At 45.6% G+C, this 19510-nt stretch overlaps 2 protein-coding genes and 1 pseudogene across 12 annotated transcripts in view; 2 read left to right on the forward strand and 1 right to left on the reverse strand.

The window, feature by feature from the left end:
• The window catches only part of SAP30BP (SAP30 binding protein), a 36246-nt gene extending 34189 nt beyond the window's left edge, over window positions 1–2057 (reverse strand). Inside the window, exons 1-2 of one of the 3 annotated variants that reach the window (XM_038546593.1) lie at window positions 1871–2057; window positions 124–233 (exon numbers count right to left, since the gene is read on the reverse strand). In XM_038546593.1, coding sequence (XP_038402521.1) covers window positions 124–233; window positions 1871–1976 — 216 coding nt within the window. In that variant the 5' untranslated portion in view covers window positions 1977–2057. Of the gene's footprint in view, window positions 1–123; window positions 234–1870 lie in introns of those variants that run through there. The other 2 variants (XM_038546592.1, XM_038546591.1) reach the window with 2 other exon arrangements.
• Window positions 2058–2134: 77 nt separating this feature from the next.
• RECQL5 (RecQ like helicase 5) overlaps window positions 2135–19510 on the forward strand; it is a 37729-nt gene continuing 20353 nt past the window's right edge. For 3 of the 9 annotated variants that reach the window (XM_038546583.1, XM_038546584.1, XM_038546586.1), the window contains exons 1-8: window positions 2139–2326; window positions 2845–2972; window positions 4364–4485; window positions 5598–6116; window positions 6764–6869; window positions 7360–7471; window positions 8660–8822; window positions 17648–17727. In XM_038546583.1, coding sequence (XP_038402511.1) covers window positions 2855–2972; window positions 4364–4485; window positions 5598–6116; window positions 6764–6869; window positions 7360–7471; window positions 8660–8822; window positions 17648–17727 — 1220 coding nt within the window. In that variant the 5' untranslated portion in view covers window positions 2139–2326; window positions 2845–2854. Of the gene's footprint in view, window positions 2327–2844; window positions 2973–4363; window positions 4486–5597; window positions 6117–6763; window positions 6870–7359; window positions 7472–8659; window positions 8823–17647; window positions 17728–19510 lie in introns of all 9 variants that reach the window. The other 6 variants (XR_005364203.1, XM_038546589.1, XR_005364202.1 and 3 more) reach the window with 3 other exon arrangements.
• Window positions 13768–14933, forward strand: LOC106559216 (annotated as a pseudogene).

The raw sequence follows: 19510 nt of genomic DNA on the forward strand, positions 1-19510 counted from the left end.
AAAGTGGGGGAAGGGTGGGGAATGATGTTAGCCATGGAATGGAACATTGTTGGTACAGTTCGAAGGTTTCTGACAAATGAAATGGTGCTTGGAGCAACTCTGGATTAGAACAGATTTACTTACCGACTGCTTGCTGTTCTCATCCTCCTCTTCTTCATAACCATCTTCATCACCTCCGAGGCGAGAAAAGTCATCCTCTCCATAGGCTTCAGATACTAATCCACCTTTCTCCTCTGAAACAGAGGAAAAAAAAAAGAAAAAGAAGAATGAATGCGTACAAAAATGCAAGACGACATTTCCGTGATTTGAGCGGCCAGAACTACCTTTGAATGTCTTAAGTCTCATGTAAGCGACTATAGGTTTGGAATGTACCTTTGGAAAGACCAGAATTTAGTGGATGAAATCATCAAAAAGAACATGGAAAAAAACCAAATGCTAAATTCTTTCTTTCATGCTTTCCATTCACCTAGTATGCTGAGGACCTCTACTATTTCTATTACAACTGTTGCATGTTTTTAGAAAACCTTTTTAAAAGATTTTCTTTATGTATTCATGAGAGACAGAGAGAGAAGCAGAGATACAGGCAGAGGGAGAAGCAGGCTCCATGCAGGGAGGCCGATGCGGGACTTGATCCTGGGACTCCAGGATCACGCCCTGAGTCAAAGGCAGCCGCTCAACCGCTAAGCCACCCAGGCGTCCCAGAAAACCTCTTTTGATATGGGTATCTCTACCTTCTATCAGAGGCAGTAAAACTTGTCTTCTCATACAAGACCAGGCCTCTGTTGCCCTCATTTTTGTGTGTCCTCCGCTAGGAACAGGAGCTTTAGCTGGGGTCACTCGGAGGGGCTACCAATCATACCTACTTGAGAAGCAAAATCTTCTTTTCCGTTTAAACCAAAACAAACAACAACAAAAAATATGAAATGCTACAAATTACTGGGAAACACCAGAGAACCTCCTGACTGGAACACACCACACAAAACTGAGAGTAGCTAACCTCCGAATGAGGAAAGGAAGGCCCAGATATGTTAGTTAACTTGCTGCCCTCTGATTCCAACGAAATCTGTTCCCATTTTCTAACACTATGATTCTCAATCTGAGTAGCGTTAACAGTATCACTGATGGGTCTTTAACAGCTCACAAAATAAGGGAATCACTGAGGAGCATTAAAAAACTCACAAGGGGATCCCTGGATGGCTCAGCGGTTTGGCGCCTGCCTTTGACCCAGAGCGTGATTCTGGAGTCCCGGGATCGGTCCCCACATCAGGCTCCCTGCATGGAGCCTGCTTCTCCCTCTGCCTGTGTCTCTGCCTCTCTCTCTGTGTCTCTCATGAATAAATAAATAAAATCTTAAAAAAAAAAAAAGCTCACAAAATGCCCAGATCCTACCACAAACCAATGAATTACTCCCTCGCCAGCGAGACCAGGTATACAGATTTTTAAAACCTCCTAGATGGCGTGTAGGGCACATTCCCAACGCGAAGTCATAAATGCAAAGACACAACCTTTATCACCCTCCACGTACGTTCTACTCATCGCTCTCCCCGTTATACAATGAACCCGGAGGGAATAGGTAGCTTTGGATCCTCTCCATCCTTCGTCCATCCCTATGCCCCACGAGGCCCGGCACGGAGAAGTCTTTCAATAGTGTCGGCAGAGCAATCTAATCAACGGAAGGAGATGATCCATCCACTCTTATTCTAAAGCGTCTACTCTGTCCCAAGCAGGGCCTCGATCGCGCTTCGCGGCTCCGGGACCCGGGACTGGGGGCACAATGACCGTCTCTTTCTTTCCCTTCCCCCCTGCTAGGGGACCGGCACTCCAAGCAGCCACCTGACCCTCCCCTTCCAGTTCCCTACTCGCGCCTCACCAGCCGCGCCGCCCGCCGTTTCGACTCCAGCCTCGCCGTCGGACTCGGGCTCTGAATCTTCCGCGTAAACTGCCAGAGACGACAGAACATTCTTCTTCCCCGCCATCTTACTCCCACAACCCCGGCGAGCCTCACTCCTATGACTTAAAAAAGCCGACTTCCGTGCGTAAAGGCGACTTTTTCCTATCCCAGGAGAACTCGCGCCGGTTCCTGTCCGGCAGCCAATCAAAACGGCCGTTTCTGCGCCTGGCCCCGCCCCTCGCACCGGAGGTGCGGAAACGTCATCACTGCGCGACAGATGTAAAGTTGTGTGGGTTTTGCCTGACACTGATTTCCCAGCAATTTGGCTCCTCAGGATCTGGGTGGCTTATGTGGGTCTTCGAGTAGTTCCCGACCAGCGGGCAGCGGCGGCCCGGCAAGAGTCCTTCGCTCCTGGGTGGCCCACGCCCAGCTCTGATATCTTGGGGGTGAAGACAGGGAGGCTTCGGCTGGGAAAGGGAGAACCGAGCGGATCTGGGGCTTAGAGGGAGGAGGGAAGAGCTCTCCTCCGGGAGGTGGGAAGAAGAGGTCGGGGCTCTTGGGAGGGCGGAGGGGGGAGAGCGGGCGTGATAGCGGCGCTTATAAAGGGAGCCGGAGGTGGATCTTAGAAAAAACAATTCCATCTTCTCCAAATTATTCTAATGAGACAGTTGTATTTCTCGTCGTGATCTGATTTCTAGCTCTGTGCTGTATCATGGGATAGGATAGTTCAGTGTTTCTGATTTTCTTGAGCATAAAAGTGGAGATGTTAAATTGCCCAGGAATTTGTTGCTTGACGCTGTTCATCTGGAGCTATGTTCGTTGCAAATAATATGTTGCTTGAGAGTGGATAAAGGAGATTTTACCTAGAGAAAAATAAGCGGTATTTAAAAGGCAGAACAGAGGGTTTTCATCGCAACCGTATGATCATCGCCTTTACCTTAACTTTTGGCCACTGTCGCTAAGATGAGCGCTCACCCTTTTGACCGTGAACGTAGAGTCCGGAGCACGTTGAAGAAGGTCTTTGGGTTTGACTCTTTTAAGACACCTTTACAGGAGAGTGCGACCATGGCTGTAGTGAGAGGTAACATTGCCAAATTTCCTGCATTTACATTTGTCCTGGCTATACTGTAGCACTGCCAGAGGGTGCCAACACCCTCCTTTTGACCCTACCTTGGTCCATAGTTGTTGGAAATCTTGTAGATGCGTCCCTTAAAACTTGCAGTTTTATTGTCAGAATCACCCAGCTGTTCTGGTTCTTACATTTCATAGCCAGAGCTGCAGATTGAAAACAACTCATAGGGGCACCTGGGTGGCTCAGTAATTGAGCATCTGTCTTTGGCTCAGGTCATGGTCCCAGAATCGAGTCCCACATCAGGCTCCCCACAGGGACCCTGCTTCTCCCTCTTTCTCGGTGTCTCTCATGAAGAAATAAATAAAATCTTAAAAAAGAAAAAAGCCAACTCATTATTTTCAATCCATGTTTATTTGTGGTCTAGGCAGTAGTGGGAGTGACAGGAATAGCCTAATCCAGTCACTGACCTGCTAAACTCTTTGTTGAAGATTGAGTAACCTGGGTCTGAAATAGAGAAGGAAGGAGTAATATTTTCCTTAAAAGATTTTATTTATTTATTCATGAGAGACAGAGAGAGAGAGAGAGAGAGGCAGAGACACCGGCAGAGGGAGAAGCAGGCTCCATGCAGGGAGCCTGACGTGGGACTCAATCCCGGGACTCCAGGATCACGCCCTGGGCCAAAGACAGGCGCTAAACTGCTGAGCCACCCAGGGATTCCCCGGAAGGAATAATACTAGAAACTGAGATGTATTGGCAAATGGAGGTTGTCCAGAGAGAAGCAACAATGTAACATTAATTACATCATAACACTTACAAACAAAAGACCTCTAAATGATATCACTTCCATGTCTTCACAGGTATCCCCACTCATCTAGGAGTATTCAACTTTCATGGCTATTTAATTCAATTGTCCATATCCCAAAAGACTCAGACTTCTCACCCTTGTGGTTATTGCCATTACTGGAAATTGTGCCCATTTCCAAATCTCTCTGGATTGATCCCCACCCTTTACACAGGAAGGATGGGAAGGAAATTAGCATTATATTGAGATCTTTCCATGTGCCAGACACTGCTAGGTGCTTTTCCTACACTCTAAGTTTTCAATAGCCATGATGAAGGAAAAAGATAAAAGGCAAGAAGCATGTATTTATTTTCTTTTAAAGACTTATCATTTGAGAGAGAGGGCACGAATGCTCATGCACGGGCATGGGGAGGGGCAGAGGGAGAGGGAGAGAATCTCAAGCAGACTCCTTGTTGAGCACAGAGCCTGAAGTGGGGCTCAACCTCACAACCATGAGATCATGACCTGAGCCAAAATCAAGAGAGACACTTAACCACCTGAGCCACCCAGGTGCCCCTAGGCAGGAAGCATTAAGTGTCATTGTCTTGTATTTTTGCAGGTGACAAGGATGTCTTTGTGTGCATGCCCACGGGGGCAGGAAAATCCCTCTGCTATCAGCTTCCTGCTCTGTTGGCCAAAGGCATCACCATCGTAGTCTCTCCACTCATTGCTTTGATTCAGGTGAGGCTTAGGGAAGTGAAGATGATAGCTTCAAAAGTTTAGGGGAAGGTTTTTAGTTTAGTTTGTTTTTTTTCATCTGGAAATGTCACTTCTCATTTGCTTGGTCTTTTGCCTTTTATTTTCTTTGATTTGCCTATTTCCGTTTCTATATTGGGTTTCTGAATTGCCCAAATGTGGGGTCTCCACTAGTGCATTCATAACTAGTGGTTATGAATGAATCTTCTGTGTCTTGATGGCCTGAGGCCTTTCATTGTCTTTTTTTTTTTTTAAAGATTTGTTTATTTATTTATGATAGACATAGAGAGAGAGAGAGAGGCAGAGACACAGGAGGAAGGAGAAGCAGGCTCCATGCAGGGAGCCCGACGCGGGACTCGATCCCAGGACTCCAGGATCATGCCCTGGGCCAAAGGCAGGCACTAAACCGCTGAGCCACCCAGGGATCCCTTTCATTGTCTTTTGTTACTTTTCACCCAGAGGAGTATGGAAATGTATCTGTATATACAGACACTCTCTGGTGTACACACATATGTACTCTTGGTAGGTTAGAGGATGCAGATGGATGGAAAGCTAAATTGATATAAACTGGTTAGAACGTTGTCAGCATCTGCTCTGCACCTCTGGCTATATTTAAGGCCTGCAGGTGGGCTGACAGAATCAGAAATGAGGAAGTATGGCCATGCGGTTAAGAGCCATCCACTGTGAAGGAGAAACAGGAGGCAGTACCAGTGCATCGTGAATTTCACGAGATCTCAGGCTTTGTGCTAAATGCTTTATGTTCATTCACTTTACTTTTGCATCATAAAATTTCATTTAATGCTAACAACCACCCTGTTAGGTAGTTACCGGTTTTGTAGGACGTACAGAGGGACAGAATGAACTGAGTCTCAGAGGCGAAGAGCTAGCCAAAGAGCATGCAGTGATGAAGTGAGCCAGGGCTGTCTCCCTTCAGAGTCTGTGCCCTCAAGACTGCTTCACCTTCTGTACTTCTTGTTTGTGCAGAGGAGACCTTGGAGGTTGGGAGGAGAACATTTATGACTGGGAAATGCCCAGTGAGCCAAGGTGATATTTATCTTTGGGTCCTCCCTTGTGGCCTGTTTCCTTTCTTCCCTCAGGACCAGGTGGACCACTTGCTGGCCCTGAAGGTACGAGTGAGTTCCCTGAACTCCAAGCTCTCAGCACAGGAGAAAAAGGAGCTGCTTTCTGATCTAGAGCGAGAAAAGCCACAGACCAAACTTCTGTACATCACACCAGAGATGGCAGCCTCACCCTCCTTCCAGCCCACCCTGAACTCACTGGTGTCCCGCCACCTGCTCTCCTACCTGGTGGTGGATGAAGCTCATTGTGTTTCTCAGTGGGGGCACGACTTCCGTCCTGACTACTTGCGTCTAGGTACCCTCCGTTCCCGCCTGGCACATGCCCCATGTATAGCTCTGACCGCCACAGCCACTCTCCAAGTCCAAGAGGATGTGTTTGCTGCCCTCCACCTGAAGCAACCAGTTGCCACCTTCAAGACTCCCTGCTTCCGGGCCAACCTCTTCTATGATGTGCAGTTCAAAGAACTGCTTTCTGATCCCTATGGGAACCTGAGGGACTTCTGCCTTAAGGCTCTTGGACAGAAGGCTGATAAAGGGGTGAGGGCCCTCAGGCTGGGAGGCCAAGACGCTCGAGAGCAGTGGGTGGTATCTGCAACACAGAGATGGATATTGGTTTTCTAGAACCTTTGCTTTTTCTAGCTTCTTTAGAACTAGCTGAAGCTTCTTAAAACTTGTGCACAGAGAGTTGTTCCTTTGGTTTCTTGGCATTATTTCCCTTAGTGGAGTTCCCTGATGCTGGAATTCTGTGGGAGATGGGTGTCCAGCCCCTGAGTGAGGCCTTTGCAGACCTATCCAAGCAGGGGAGCTATATGGGTTAGGGTTTTGAACTGCTTTGTTACAAATGGCAGAGCCCTGCTGGTGGCCTGCCTTACAGGAACCTGTGAGAAGGAGCGAGAGCTGCTTTTTTTTTTTTTTTTAAAGGACTTATTTATTATTTATTTATTTAGTCAGAGAGAGCCAGAGAGAGGCAGAGACACAGGCAGAGGGAGAAGCAGGCTCCATGCAGGAAGCCCGATGTGGGACTCCATCCCGGGTCTCCAGGATCACACCCTGGGCTGCAGGCGGCGCTAAACCGCTGCACCACCAGGGCTGCCAGCAAGAGCTGCTTTTACAGCAGGACGAGGTATAATAGGCAGATTGTTCTGTTCTCAATGCTTACTTTCTTCCCATGTCTTCTCATTCAGTTGCTGTCTGGCTGTGGCATTGTTTACTGCAGGACCAGAGAGGCTTGTGAACAGCTGGCAACAGAGCTCAGTTACAGAGGTGTGAATGCCAAGGCTTACCACGCAGGTAAGGGGTGCCTGGGCCATCTGATCCCCTTCCATTTCAGAGACCTCTCAGTGGGTCTCTTGTTCTTTAAAGATCCTGGATAATCAGCTGGTCTGTCATCTTTTTCCAGATACCCAGGCAGAGCTAAAGCAAAAAGGAGTCTAGACACAAATGAGATCTAAAATGAGAACTATGACTCCTGAATTCTTTTTCTCTCCCTATGCCCTCCCAGTAGCAGTAATGAGTTTTTAGAAGGCCAGGTATTGGTGTTGTGGAGAGAGCACAGGTTTTGGAGGCCAATAGACTTAGGTTTCAATCTGGGCTTTAACGCTTATTGGGTGCTATGTGCTCCACAAGCTAGGGTCTTTATGAGGTTAAGTGTGTGGCCCAAGGCCACACTGCTGGTAAGTGGTTAATCAGGGTATGTGTACAGCGCCCAGTACAGTGTCAAACCCAAGGTAGATTCCAAGGGAAATATGGGTTCCCTTCGCCACCTTCCCCTCCATCACAGGGCTGAAGGCTTCTGAAAGAACGCTGGTGCAGAATGAGTGGATGGAGGAGAAGGTGCCTGTCATTGTTGCAACCATTAGTTTTGGGATGGGAGTGGACAAAGCCAATGTCAGGTGAGTGATGGTTCTTGCCTTACCATCCCAGGTGGGGCTTGCCTCAAGTGACTGCCTAGTGCTCTGCCTCAAGGCCCAAGTGCATATGCTCCTTCTATGGCCAAAGGGGAAGGAGGCCCCAGGAGCGAGTCCTATCCCCCATCAGAGGACTGCACAGCAGGGTTCTATCATTCCCCAGTAGAGGGCAGCATGCAGCCATCAGGCCCATCCATTAGCACTGCCCAGTTCCCTGAGTCTAATGCCTGGTCCCCGTGAGGGGGTGGAATGAACTATCTTAAACTGCTCCCTGGGGAAATCCTCAGCAATGCCTTATTCCCAGCATTCCTTGTTACTGCTTACTGATCTTCCAGAAGAGATGGGTGTGTCCCAGCTTCCTAGCCCCACTCTGGCAACCCTTGGGAAGGCTTTTACCTCTAGCCCCACCTGACCTTCCAGAGACATTTTCAGCTACAGCCTGAAGCCCTTTGCTCTGATCAACACCAGCAGTAATGCCTTATATGATTTACAGAGCACTTTTGCATACATGATCTCCTTAAGACTCAAGTTGATCAGGAGTGGAATGAGTCTCTGTGCTTGCGTTTACGAGAACACAAGCTTTGGAATCAGTTTGGACCCTAGGTTGGCTGTGGATCTTTAGGGCCAACTTTGAAGTCAGACACCACTAGGCCCAAATCCTAGTGCTACTGTCCCCTTGCTGTGTCACCTTGTACACATTTTTTTAATCATTTCATTGTCTATAAGATGGGGTTATCTCATCTGATAGTAACTGTAGAATTAAGTGAGACAAATAGATAATGTTATTTATTTATAGGAGGTATATAATAATGTTGTCCCTCTCTCTCTTCAGAGAGGTTAAAGGGACTTACTTGGATCATGCAGCTTATTAGTGGCCATATATTGTTTCTTTAAGTCCAGTGCTTTTTCTCCTGGGCCTGTGACACTGAGGGTTTTGGTTTCTCATATGTGCTGAAATTGCTCCTCTTAACTCTGCTGTGGCCTCTGACTTGGCCACTCCGTGGCCAGGAGATCTACTGATGGGGTACAGGGGTCATAGCCACATTTCTTCTGGAACCTGCTAGCCTCCCTGCTCCTGGTGGCCACAGAAAGCCCTGCTTCCCTGGTTCTGATCACTCCTCCCCTCAGCTCTTCTGCCACAGCTCATGCTGCTTGTCCCTTTGGATCCTACAGGTTTGTCGCCCACTGGAATATTGCCAAGTCTATGGCTGGGTATTATCAAGAGTCTGGCCGGGCAGGCAGAGACGGGAAGCCTTCCTGGTGCCGTCTCTATTACTCCAGGAATGATCGGGACCAAGTCAGTTTCCTGATCAGGAAGGAAGTAGCAAAACTCCAGGTAAGTCCTGGGCAGCAGGAGCCCTTTCTGTCCAAACTCCCTCCCACTCTCCAGTTTCATGCAGCTTATTTCTGAACCTAGGCAGCTTGCAGCAGCTAGGTTAGACTTTTTCCTTTAATGGATCTTAGTGTGATTTTTTTGTGTGCCTGTTATTTTACATAGCCAAGATCAATCCTGTCTTGTGTTTTAGGGTGGGGAGGGGCAGAGGGAGAGAGAGAATCTTAAATGGGCTCCGCAGTCATGAGACCATGACCTGAGCTGAAATCAAGAGTCGGATGCTTAACCAGTGGAGCCTCCCAGGCGCCCCAGTCCTGCCTTGTTTTAATTAGCATTGTTATATAAGAATTTTTCCACATTGTTGAAAGTTCTGTGTTTTGGTTTTCAGCTTGCTTGATTGCTTTTTTCTTTCTCTCTTTCTTCTTTTAACCAAGTACCTAAGTGAACTTGATGTATGATAGGTGACATTATAAGTCAGCAGAAAAGGATGCACTCTTGAATAATTGGTGCTGGAGAAAGATAAAATCAGATACCTACCTCCTCTACCATACACATATGAATTGCAGGTGCAGTAAGGATCTCAAAAAGGGGTAAGGGACACCTGGGTGGCTCAGTGGTTGAGCATCTGCCTTCAGCTTGGGGCATGATCACAAGGTCCTGGGATTGGGTCCCGCATTGGGCTCCCTGCATGGAGCCTCCTTCTCCTCCCTCTGCCTATGTCTCTGTCTCTCATGAATAAATAAGTAAAATCTTTTAAAAAACCTGTAAAATTGGGGGAAAATATTTTATTTCCTTGACAAAGGGATGAGCATGTCAAGATTTTAAAAGTGGAATCCAAGGAAGACCTGGCTATTTGACTAAATCCAAACTAAAAATTTCTCTGTAATAAGAGACACCATAAACAAGGTGAAAAAATGAGCCATTTTGGGGGAAGGTATTTGCAATATGCATAATTGAGAGAATTCCTATTGGTGACTCTGTAAAAGGCAGATAACTGCAGAGCAGAAAGTATGAATTTCACAGAAGAGGGAACCAGAATATCTAATAAAGGTATGAAGAGTTGCTTAGCCTCCCTTAGAAATCAGGGACTTGTAAAAGAGATGATGAGCTGTCACTTTATACTCATCATACTGGCAAAAATGTCCAACATCTTTATAATCACTGTTGGTGAGGATGTGGGGAAAGGGGAACTCATGGTGTTGTCAGGAATATGGACTGGTATGACTGCTTTGAAGAGAGACGAGGCAGTACATGTAATGGGAGGATTATGGTGCTCTGTGATTCAGTAATTCCACTTCTAGATAAACAAGTTGTCATGACGCGTATAAGGAAGTACAGGGATGTTTGCTGCAACTCTGTCATAATGAACTCTTCCTCTATAGAGTATCGGATAACCCACTGTTTACTGGGTTAGTCACTCGGTGGAATGATCTAAAGCAGTTAAAAATGACACCATAGGGGATCCCTGGGTGGTGCAGCGGTTTGGCGCCTGCCTTTGGCCCAGGGCGCGATCCTGGAGACCAGGGATCGAATCCCACGTCGGCCTCCCGGTGCATGGAGCCTGCTTCTCCCTCTGCCTGTGTCTCTGCGCCTCTCTCTCTCTCTGTGTGACTATCATAAATAAATAAAAATTAAAAAATTAAAAAAAAATGACACCATAAATCTACATTAATCAACACGGATAAAGACCTCAGAGCATAATTTGTGAAGTTGCAAATGGAGATGTGTAGCCGTTTTTTTTTTTTTACCCCCACCGACATTTTAATAAGTCTTTTTTTTTTAAGATTTTATTTATTTATTTATTTATTTATTTATTTATTTATTTATTTATTTATTTATTTATCTATTTATTTATTTATGAAAGACACACAGAGAGAGAGGCAGAGACACAGTTAGAGGGAGAAGCAGGCTCCATGCAGGGAGCCTTCTGTGGGACTTGATCTCGGGACTCCAGGATCATGCCCTGGGCTGAAGGCAGGCACTAGACTGCTGAGCCACCCAGGGATCCCGACTTTTTCTTATAAGAAATATTGAATGCCAAATGAAAAAAATATTGAACACAAGTACTTATATCTGATCTTTACCAAAATGAGGTTAAAAGGACAAAAGTTTTATAAACCCACAGGGACAAGAAGAATAGAAAACAAGGTAGAAATGTCAATAAATGTCTGCCTAGAAAACCCCTGACTCTACTGGAAACCTATTAGAGTTCATAAGAAAACCTGGCAAGATGTCTATATGTAAAGGATATATTTTTTAAAGCCTAGCTTTTCGCCACATTACCATGAATGCCTAGGAACGGAAATGAAAAAATATTAAATTTGCAAGAATAAAACTTATAAAATACCTAAAAGTAGGGGTGCCTGGGTAGTTCAGTCAGTTAAGTGTCTGCCTTTGGCTCAGTTCATGATCTTAGGGTCCTGGGATCAAGCCCCACATTGGGCTCCCTGCTCCTTCCTCCCTTTCCCTCAGTCTCTCCCTCTCTCTCTGCCCCCTCCTTTGCTCATGAGTGTTCTCTCTCTCTCTCCAATAAAGAAATAAAATCTTAAAAAAAACCCCAAAACTCACCACTTTGTATTTTTTGTTTTAAGCATTTTATTTATCTATTCATGAGAGACACAGAGAAAGAGAGGCAGAGACATAAGCAGAGGGAGAAGCAGGCTCCCTGCAAGGAGCCCGATGCAGGACTCGATCCTAGGACCCTGGGATCACGACCTGAGCTGAAGGCAGATACTCAACTACTGAGCCAGCCACCCAGGCGCCCTCCCCACTTGGTTTTAACATGCAGCCAGGGATGGAAACTACTGATTGAGATAAAGAAAACTAATAGCTCATTGAAAGAAAACAGGCTTTGAGTAGGCATAAAAACTGAGTGGGAAGACGTAAAGCTACATACAGTTCTCCTCAAAGTTAGTATATAAATGAAGTTCCAGTAGAAATCCTAAAAGACTCCTATTGGGAAGTGGAATCTTAGAACTTATGTGAAAGAAGAGCCCAAGAACAGCCAGGAAAAGTCAGGACAGGAAGAATGGTGAAGGGGATGAATTTAACTCAGTGTCAGAATGTGCTGGGGTGTTGCTGTAACCAAATGCATTTAATACAGCAGCAAGCTGTGGTACAAAGAAATTAGAATTCAGTCCCAGAACACGTGAGAGTTTAATATGTGATGAAGCTGATAGTTCAATTTAATGGAAAATGAAAGGATTGTCTAGTAGGTGGTATGGGCATCCCTCTGGAATAAAATAAAAGTGCCCCGTTTAACACCTTATATAAAAGACAGATTTAAGGACCTACATGTAAAAAATAAACACTGTTTTGTAAGACACTTTATTGCATGTATAACCTAGGGCTTGAAATAGTTTTGTAATGGAAATTGGAAATTCAGAAAACTATATTTTATTTTATTTTTAAGATTTTATTTATTCATGAGAGACAGAGAGAGAGAGAGAGAGAGAGAGAGAGGCAGAGACACAGGCAGAGGGAGAAGCAGGCTCCATGCAGGGAGCCCGACATGGGACTTGATCCCGGGTCTCCAGGATCACACCCCAGGCCGAAGGTGGCACTAAACCACTGGGCCACCGGGGCTGCCTGAAAACTATCTTTTAAAGAAAGTATTTGAATTAAAGTTCTTGAACTTTTATATATCCTTAACCTGTGGGGGGGGGGGGGACATATTCAGCAAAAGATACCATAAACAAAGCCAGCACATAAACAGCAGATCTGGAAAACTAGTTATGTAGAGGGCAAACCAGAGGTTGATGTTGAGGATAAATGGAAAGATTTCACCAACTGACAGGAAAAAGCAAAGTGTGTGAAAGTGGGTTCCCAGAAAAGCTCATCCAAATGGTACATCCAAAGAATTCAAATTCAATAGTAATCAGATAAGTGCAAATTAAAAATAAATGACACATGTGAAAGGGCTCTAACACTCATTGCTAGTGGGCATGTGCAGGAGAGGGCCTGCACTTTGCCTGGAGAAAAATGAAGTGTTGCAGTCTTTTTAGGGGGAAGCATTCTAGCAATATCTATTACATTTTATTTTCTTATTTTTAAAAAATATTTGAGAGAGAGAGATAGAGCGTGAGCTGGGGGAGGGGCGGAGGGAGAGGGACAAGCATACTCTGTGCTGAATGTGAAGCCTGATGATTCCATGACCCCCAGATCATGATCTGAGCCAAAATCAAGAGTCAGATGCTCAAATGACTGAACCACCCAGGCACCGCCTATTGCACTTTAATATGCAGTTATCCTTTGCCCCAGATACCATATTTCTGGCACCAAATCGCCTGAAATAAAAGCAGCAGTACACAAGCTTGTGCCTGAGGGCTTGTGTGGTAGAATTGGTCATGAGGACTGAAACTGAAGAACAAACTAAATACTCGGCCACAAGCAGTGATGGAATTATAGTACATGCTCACCATGGGATCATAGGCACAACTGAGCACCCAGGAGGGTTCTTCTCTTGGTTTTTGAAAAAGAAATCATGTTGATTACTGTGTGACATTATAGATTTGCTTATTCTCTATCTGCTCTGTCAAAGTTTAAGTTACTTGAGAGCAGGGACCTTTTATGTCCTGTATATCTGTAATGGCCAGACCAGTGCTGGGAACATAGTAAGTGCTTAATAAATTTTTTTTGAATAGAGAAATGAATGAATGAATGAATGAATGAATGAATGAATGAATAGGGAGAGGAGGTGAATACAAGTTGAGATTGGGAAGGAAGGGGCCTTTTGTGGACCTGGTACTCTGCCAGGAATGAAGGGGGCATGATTAACTTGTCCCTTTTATCTGAAATTCAAATTAGACAAAGAAAAGATATTGGTAAGATGATTAGGTATAAGATATTTATTTAAAACTTACAGTGAGATATAAGAACTCATGCTAAGCTTATCAATAAGACATGTAAGACAGAGACAAGATCCAGAAAGCTTCCAGAGAGGTGATACATGGAGGACTGGTAGCCAGAACAGCACCAGTTTTCTCCATCATAATATCAGAAACAAACAATGAAACAGTGCCTTCCAATTCTAGATAAACTGTTTCCAACCTAGAATTTCCCACCCAGTCAGCCAATTAAGTGTAAAGGCAAGTTAAAAAGACATTTACAGCTTCCAGTTTGATAAGCGGAGTTCGGAAGTGTTGGTCTTTACAGGCTCTGGGGATAGAAGGGTGTTGATAGCCTCAGCAAAGTGCTCACATTCTCCCGGCTGTGCAGGGATTTAACCACCACGTCAAGCAAAAAGGCAAAGACCAAGACCACCAAGAAGCACCCCCCCAATGCTCAACATCCAATGCATTCACCCTTTCTGACCAGTCACAGATGCAGAAATTCAAAGAGGCCTTCAACATGACTGATCAGAACAGAGATGGTTTCATTGACAAGATTTACCCTGATATGCTTGCCTCCCTGGGGAAAAAAATCCAACTGATGAGAATCTGGATGTCATGATAAATGGGGCTCCAGGGCCCATAAATTTCACCATGTTTGGTGAAAAGTGAAATGGCACAGATCTGGAAGATGTCCTCAGAAGTACTTTTGCTTGCTTTGATGAAGCAACTGGCACCATCCGGGGAGAGCACCTGGGAGAGCTGCAGACAGCAGTGGGAGGCCACGTTACAGGCAAGGAAGTGGATGAGCTCACAGAGAAGCACCTGGACCAAAAGGGAAATCTCAATTCATGTGCATCCTTAAGCCAGGGGGAGCAAAAGACAAAGATGACTGAAAAGAACTTGGGTTCCAGCCAAACATTCCTTGTGGCCACTTGGGGTATTTCTGAGACTTTGCATTCTCTTAGCTTTGCAGCTTTTGCCTTTCTTGTATTTGTTTTCAGCCATTTTGGGCACAAGCATCTCTATAATCAGACTGGAAGTGGGGGGACTTTTATGATTTTTCAGAATTGAAAATGGGGCAGTTTAATTTGCTAGCTCCCCCCCCCAAATAACTGCAGTCTACACAGAGTGTGTTTTTTTTTTTTTAGAGAAAGTTATCTCCTTAATTTTTTCTGAACCATAATTAGACTTTATGATAGGGATCCCTGGGTGGCACAGCGGTTTGGCGCCTGCCTTTGGCCCAGGGCGTGATCCTGGAGACCCGGGATCGAATCCCACATCAGGCTCCCAGTGCATGGAGCCTGCTTCTCCCTCTGCCTGTGTCTCTGCCTCTCTCTCTCTCTCTGTGACTATCATAAATAAATAAAAAAAAAATTTAAAAAAATTAGACTTTATGATAAAAAAAAAGACATTTTTGGACACAGGGTTTCAAGAAACTTCCTCCTGTGGAAAAGCTACTGAAGGATGACCCCTACTCCCCCAGCCCCCAAGAGGCAGTAATTAGAGAGGGGAAGATAGAGATCTGACCCAAGCCAGGCAGAAGGAATGTCCTGGGGGGTACCACTGAAGGACAGTCTCAGCTGTGCACACCAGGCCAAGGGAGAGGCAGTTCACATTGAACCTAGAAGGACAGAAGGCTCCGGTAGGGGGGGATGTTTCTAAAAATAAAAGTGAAACCTGCCATCTTTGGCCGCTGTTGACATGAATTTTTCATTATATCACAGCATTTGGGGGGTGAAAGAGTAATATACACTAAAATCTAAGTAAGTGAAAAAGTGTAACAGTTTTTTGATTTTTGTTTTGATAGTCACACAGAGAGAGAGAGAGGGAGGCAGAGACATAGGCAGAAGGAGAAGCAGGCTCCATGCATCGGGAGCCCGACGTGGGATTCCATGCTGGGTCTCCAGGATCACGCCCTGGGCCAAAGGCAGGCGCTAAACTGCTGCGCCACCCAGGGATCCCCAAGTGTAACAGTTATTAATTTTGGGAGGACAAAGTTGTTCAAGAAAGGGATATGTGATCATGAGAAATATAAAAATATAGTCACATGGTTTTTGCTCTGGTCTGATGTTGCTGTAGTTTTCCTCCCCATAAGGAAAATTATGATTTCAGAAGAAATTGCGATACAAACAGATTGGCAGAATGAGGGGAGAGGTAGTAGGTTTATTTATATGCGCTTGGGAAGTGGGGATGATTCATTCACCTTCCAGAAGCAGAAAGTCAATATTTAAGATTTCAGATATCAGTGTCTTATATTTTCAAAGTTCCTTTTCTGTATCTTTTTCTTTATTTTTGAAAATTTCACAATTTTTTGAAAGGAAATTTTGACAAATAGACATGTACAAAAAGGCAAATAATGCATCATCTCAGCACTCAGAAGAAATCCCTGCTCACATTATAGTATATACCCTTCTCTACACACAGAGGTATATGTGTTCTTTCAAATCTAAATACATTTGTGCATATATTTACTATTGAATTGGATATATTGGGCAGCCCAGGTGGCTCAGCAGTTTAGCGCCGCCTTTGGCCAGGGCGTGATCCTGGGGTCCCAGGATCAAGTCCCGTGTCCGGCTCCCTGCATGGAGCCTGCTTCTCCCTCTGCCTGTGTCTCTCATGAATAAATAAAATCTTAAAAAAATAAATTGGACATATTATATTGGAGAACCTGGCTGGCTTATTCGGTGGAGCATGTGACTCTTGATCTTGGGGTTGTGAGTTTGAGTCCCATGTTGGGTGTAGAGATTGCTTAAAAATAAAATCTTAAAAAAAAAATCTGGATCTTATTATGTAGGATTCCCAAATGCCAGTTCCTGGGACCTCTGCATAAGAACCACCTGAGCAGCTTTTTGAAAATAAACTCCAAAAGTTCTGGCTCCAAAAAGTTCAATTCAGTAGCCTGGGTGTGGGCCCCAGGTCACTTTTTAAAAGTTATAGGTGGGGGACACCTGGGTGGCTCAGTGGTTGAGGGTCTGCCTTTGGCTCAGGATGTGATCCTGGGGCTCTGGGGTCAAGTCCCGCATCAAGCTCCTGCATGGAGCCTGCTTTTCCTCTCTCTGCCTGTGTCTATCATGAATAAATAAATATTTTTTAAAAATATAAAAAATAAATAAATAAATAAATAAAAATATAAAAAAATTAAAAGTTACAGATGAAGGACGCGTGGCTGGCTCAGTCAATAGAGTACGTGACTCTTGAGCTCAGGGTTGTGAGTTTGAGCCCCTAGTTGGGTGTGGACGTTGCTTGAAAATAAAATCCTTTTTTTGGGACACCTGGGTGGCTCAGTGGTTGAGCACCTGCCTTTGGCCCAGAGTGTGATCCTGGAGTTCCAGGATCGAGTCCCACGTTGGGCTCCTGCATAGAGCCTGCCTCTCTCTGCCTATATCTCTGCCACTCTCTCTCTCCTTGTCTCTCATAAATAAATAAAAATTAAAAAAAAATCCTTTTTTTTTTAAGATTTTATTTATTTAATCATGAGAGATACACGGAGAGAGAGGCAGAGGCACAGGCAGAGAGAGAAGCAGGCTCCATGCAGGGAGTCCGATGTGGGACTCAATCCCGGGTCCCCAGGATCATGCCCTGGGCTGCAGGTGGCGCTAAACCGCTGAGCCACCCCAAAAATCCTTTTTTTAAAGATTATCTATTTATTTATTCATGAGAGACACAGGGAGAGAGAGAGAGAGGCAGAGACATAGGCAGAGGGAGAAGCAGGCTCCCTGCAGGGAGCCTGATGTGGGACTCTATTCCAGGACCCCAGGATTACGACCTGGGCCAAAGACAGATGCTCAACCACTGAACGACCCAGGTGCTCTGTTAAAATCTTAAAAAAAAAATAAAGTTATCCAAGTGATCCTGAGGTATGGTTAGATTTGGGGACACCCATTTTGCAAATGGCTTTCTTACTATCATTTGATGCTTCTTCCCTCATCATCCTTTAGGCTGCAAGGTAGTTCAGCTATGTAAGGCTTTTGCTAAGTGGTCTTTTCTTGCCTGCAGGAAAAGAGAGGGAACAAAGCATCTGATAAAGCTGCTATCTTGGCCTTTGATGCCCTGGTCACCTTCTGTGAAGAATTGGGGTGAGTGACTTATTTCATATGTGGAGTGACATTTTAGATCTTTCTTCCCCCAATGCCTACTAGTTAACCAACTAATGTAGGGCAGCTCTTAGGCGACCGAGGCACCGTCTCCTGCCGAAGGCTATTGTGTGGGGTGTTTCCTGTCAGGCAGCCTGCAAGTCAGTATCCTTGCCAGGAAGGCTCCAGAAACTGGCAATGTGAAGACTCATTCAGTATTTCGGGTGGTTTTCCAGCCACCCAACTCCGCTCACTTCTGGAGTGGCTGGTCCCATGAGTGAGTCATGAATCATGTGACTGGTTCTTGAGCCATTAGCATTGTGGTGGTCACTTGACACTGAGCTGGACCACTGGCTTCACTTGAGTAAGAGTCATTCTTATCCTGGATTTGAGAGGAGCTACATGACCTACCTTATCTCTTGGGGGTGGGGTGGATAATAAGCTTGGAGAGAATTCAGCTTTTTCTTTTTTCTTTTTTTTTTTTTAATTCAGCTTTTTCTATCGTAACACCATACAGCCCACTTGGAGTCCACTTCTCTATTTCATCTGTATGTGCTGGTGGTAGAAGTTTGAAAGAGCCTGATGGCTGCTCCGTGACAGGCAGGTTGTGGCAGGACAGGTTTGAGACATGAGGGACACTCAGGATGATTCTGGAATATCTGGGAGCACTTTTTTTTTTTTTAATATTTTATTTATTCATAAGAGACACAGAGAGGAGGCAGAGACACAGGGAGAGGGAGAAGCAGGTGCCTCACAGAGAATCTGGTGTGGGACCTGGGAACTCTGGGATCACGCCCTGAGCCAAAAGATGCTCAGCCACTGAGCCACCCAGGAGTCCCTAGCTGGGAGCACTTTGTATGTATGCAACCCTTTGGTCTAAGAAACTCACATGGGTCAGACCTCGTTGGACAACTCTGTAAGGTAGATGAGGCAGGAGTGATTGCTTCAGACTTAGAGATGAACAGACTGATGCCCAGAGAGGTCATGGTCACAAAGCTCCCAGGAGACAGACACCACTAAACCTGGGTCTCCTGATTTTTAGTGACATGTGCATCTCACATACATGTCCCAGCTTGGTTTTTGCAAGACTAGATTTTTGAGGCACAGAGCTGAGTAAGTACATAGACCTGGTGTCCAGCAGATGTTTGAGGCTCTCCTCTGGAAACCAGAGAGGTGCTTATTTATAGGGCCACGTGTTTTGCTTCCCACCCCCTCCTACTCACTGATGATTTGATGGCTCCTTTGAGACTGAGTCTCCCACTTGACCTACCTGGCACGGCCACGCCCAGCAGACGTGTTTGGCACCCTTGCCCACATCCATTGCAACTAGAGCCCTTTTCAGGCTCTCATAGCATAGAGGGAGTTGTTAAACTAGGCCCTCAGGCTCCTTGAGCAAAATGCTCATAATGAAAGGGCCCAGGGTCCTTGCTAATTATCAGAGTCCCTTCTGCTGGAAATAACCCTTCTGGGTTCTTTTCTGGGATGAGTCTGAGGCTCTGTAGGGCTGAGGGGTTAGCTCTGCTGTATCTCTCTGGGCTGCAGCAGTCCACCTGGCAACAGGATGGGTCCTTCTAGGGACCTGTGTCATACTGGGGAGCTGGGGCCTCTTAGTGCGTTGAGGGTCTAGGCATTGGTGCGCCTCCTGCTACACCACGTGCAGCCTCATCTATCCTACCTGTGTGCTACCTGCGAGGGTTCCAGATTCTAGGCCTTCCTGGGATGGAACGAACACTGCTGGTGTGGCTGGATGTGACATTGCTCTTTGAGTAAAAAGGAATGTTTCTTT

The sequence above is a fragment of the Canis lupus genome, chromosome 9, assembly GCF_011100685.1.
Source record: "Canis lupus familiaris isolate Mischka breed German Shepherd chromosome 9, alternate assembly UU_Cfam_GSD_1.0, whole genome shotgun sequence".
In the NCBI taxonomy this organism is placed as follows: Eukaryota; Metazoa; Chordata; class Mammalia; order Carnivora; family Canidae; genus Canis; species Canis lupus.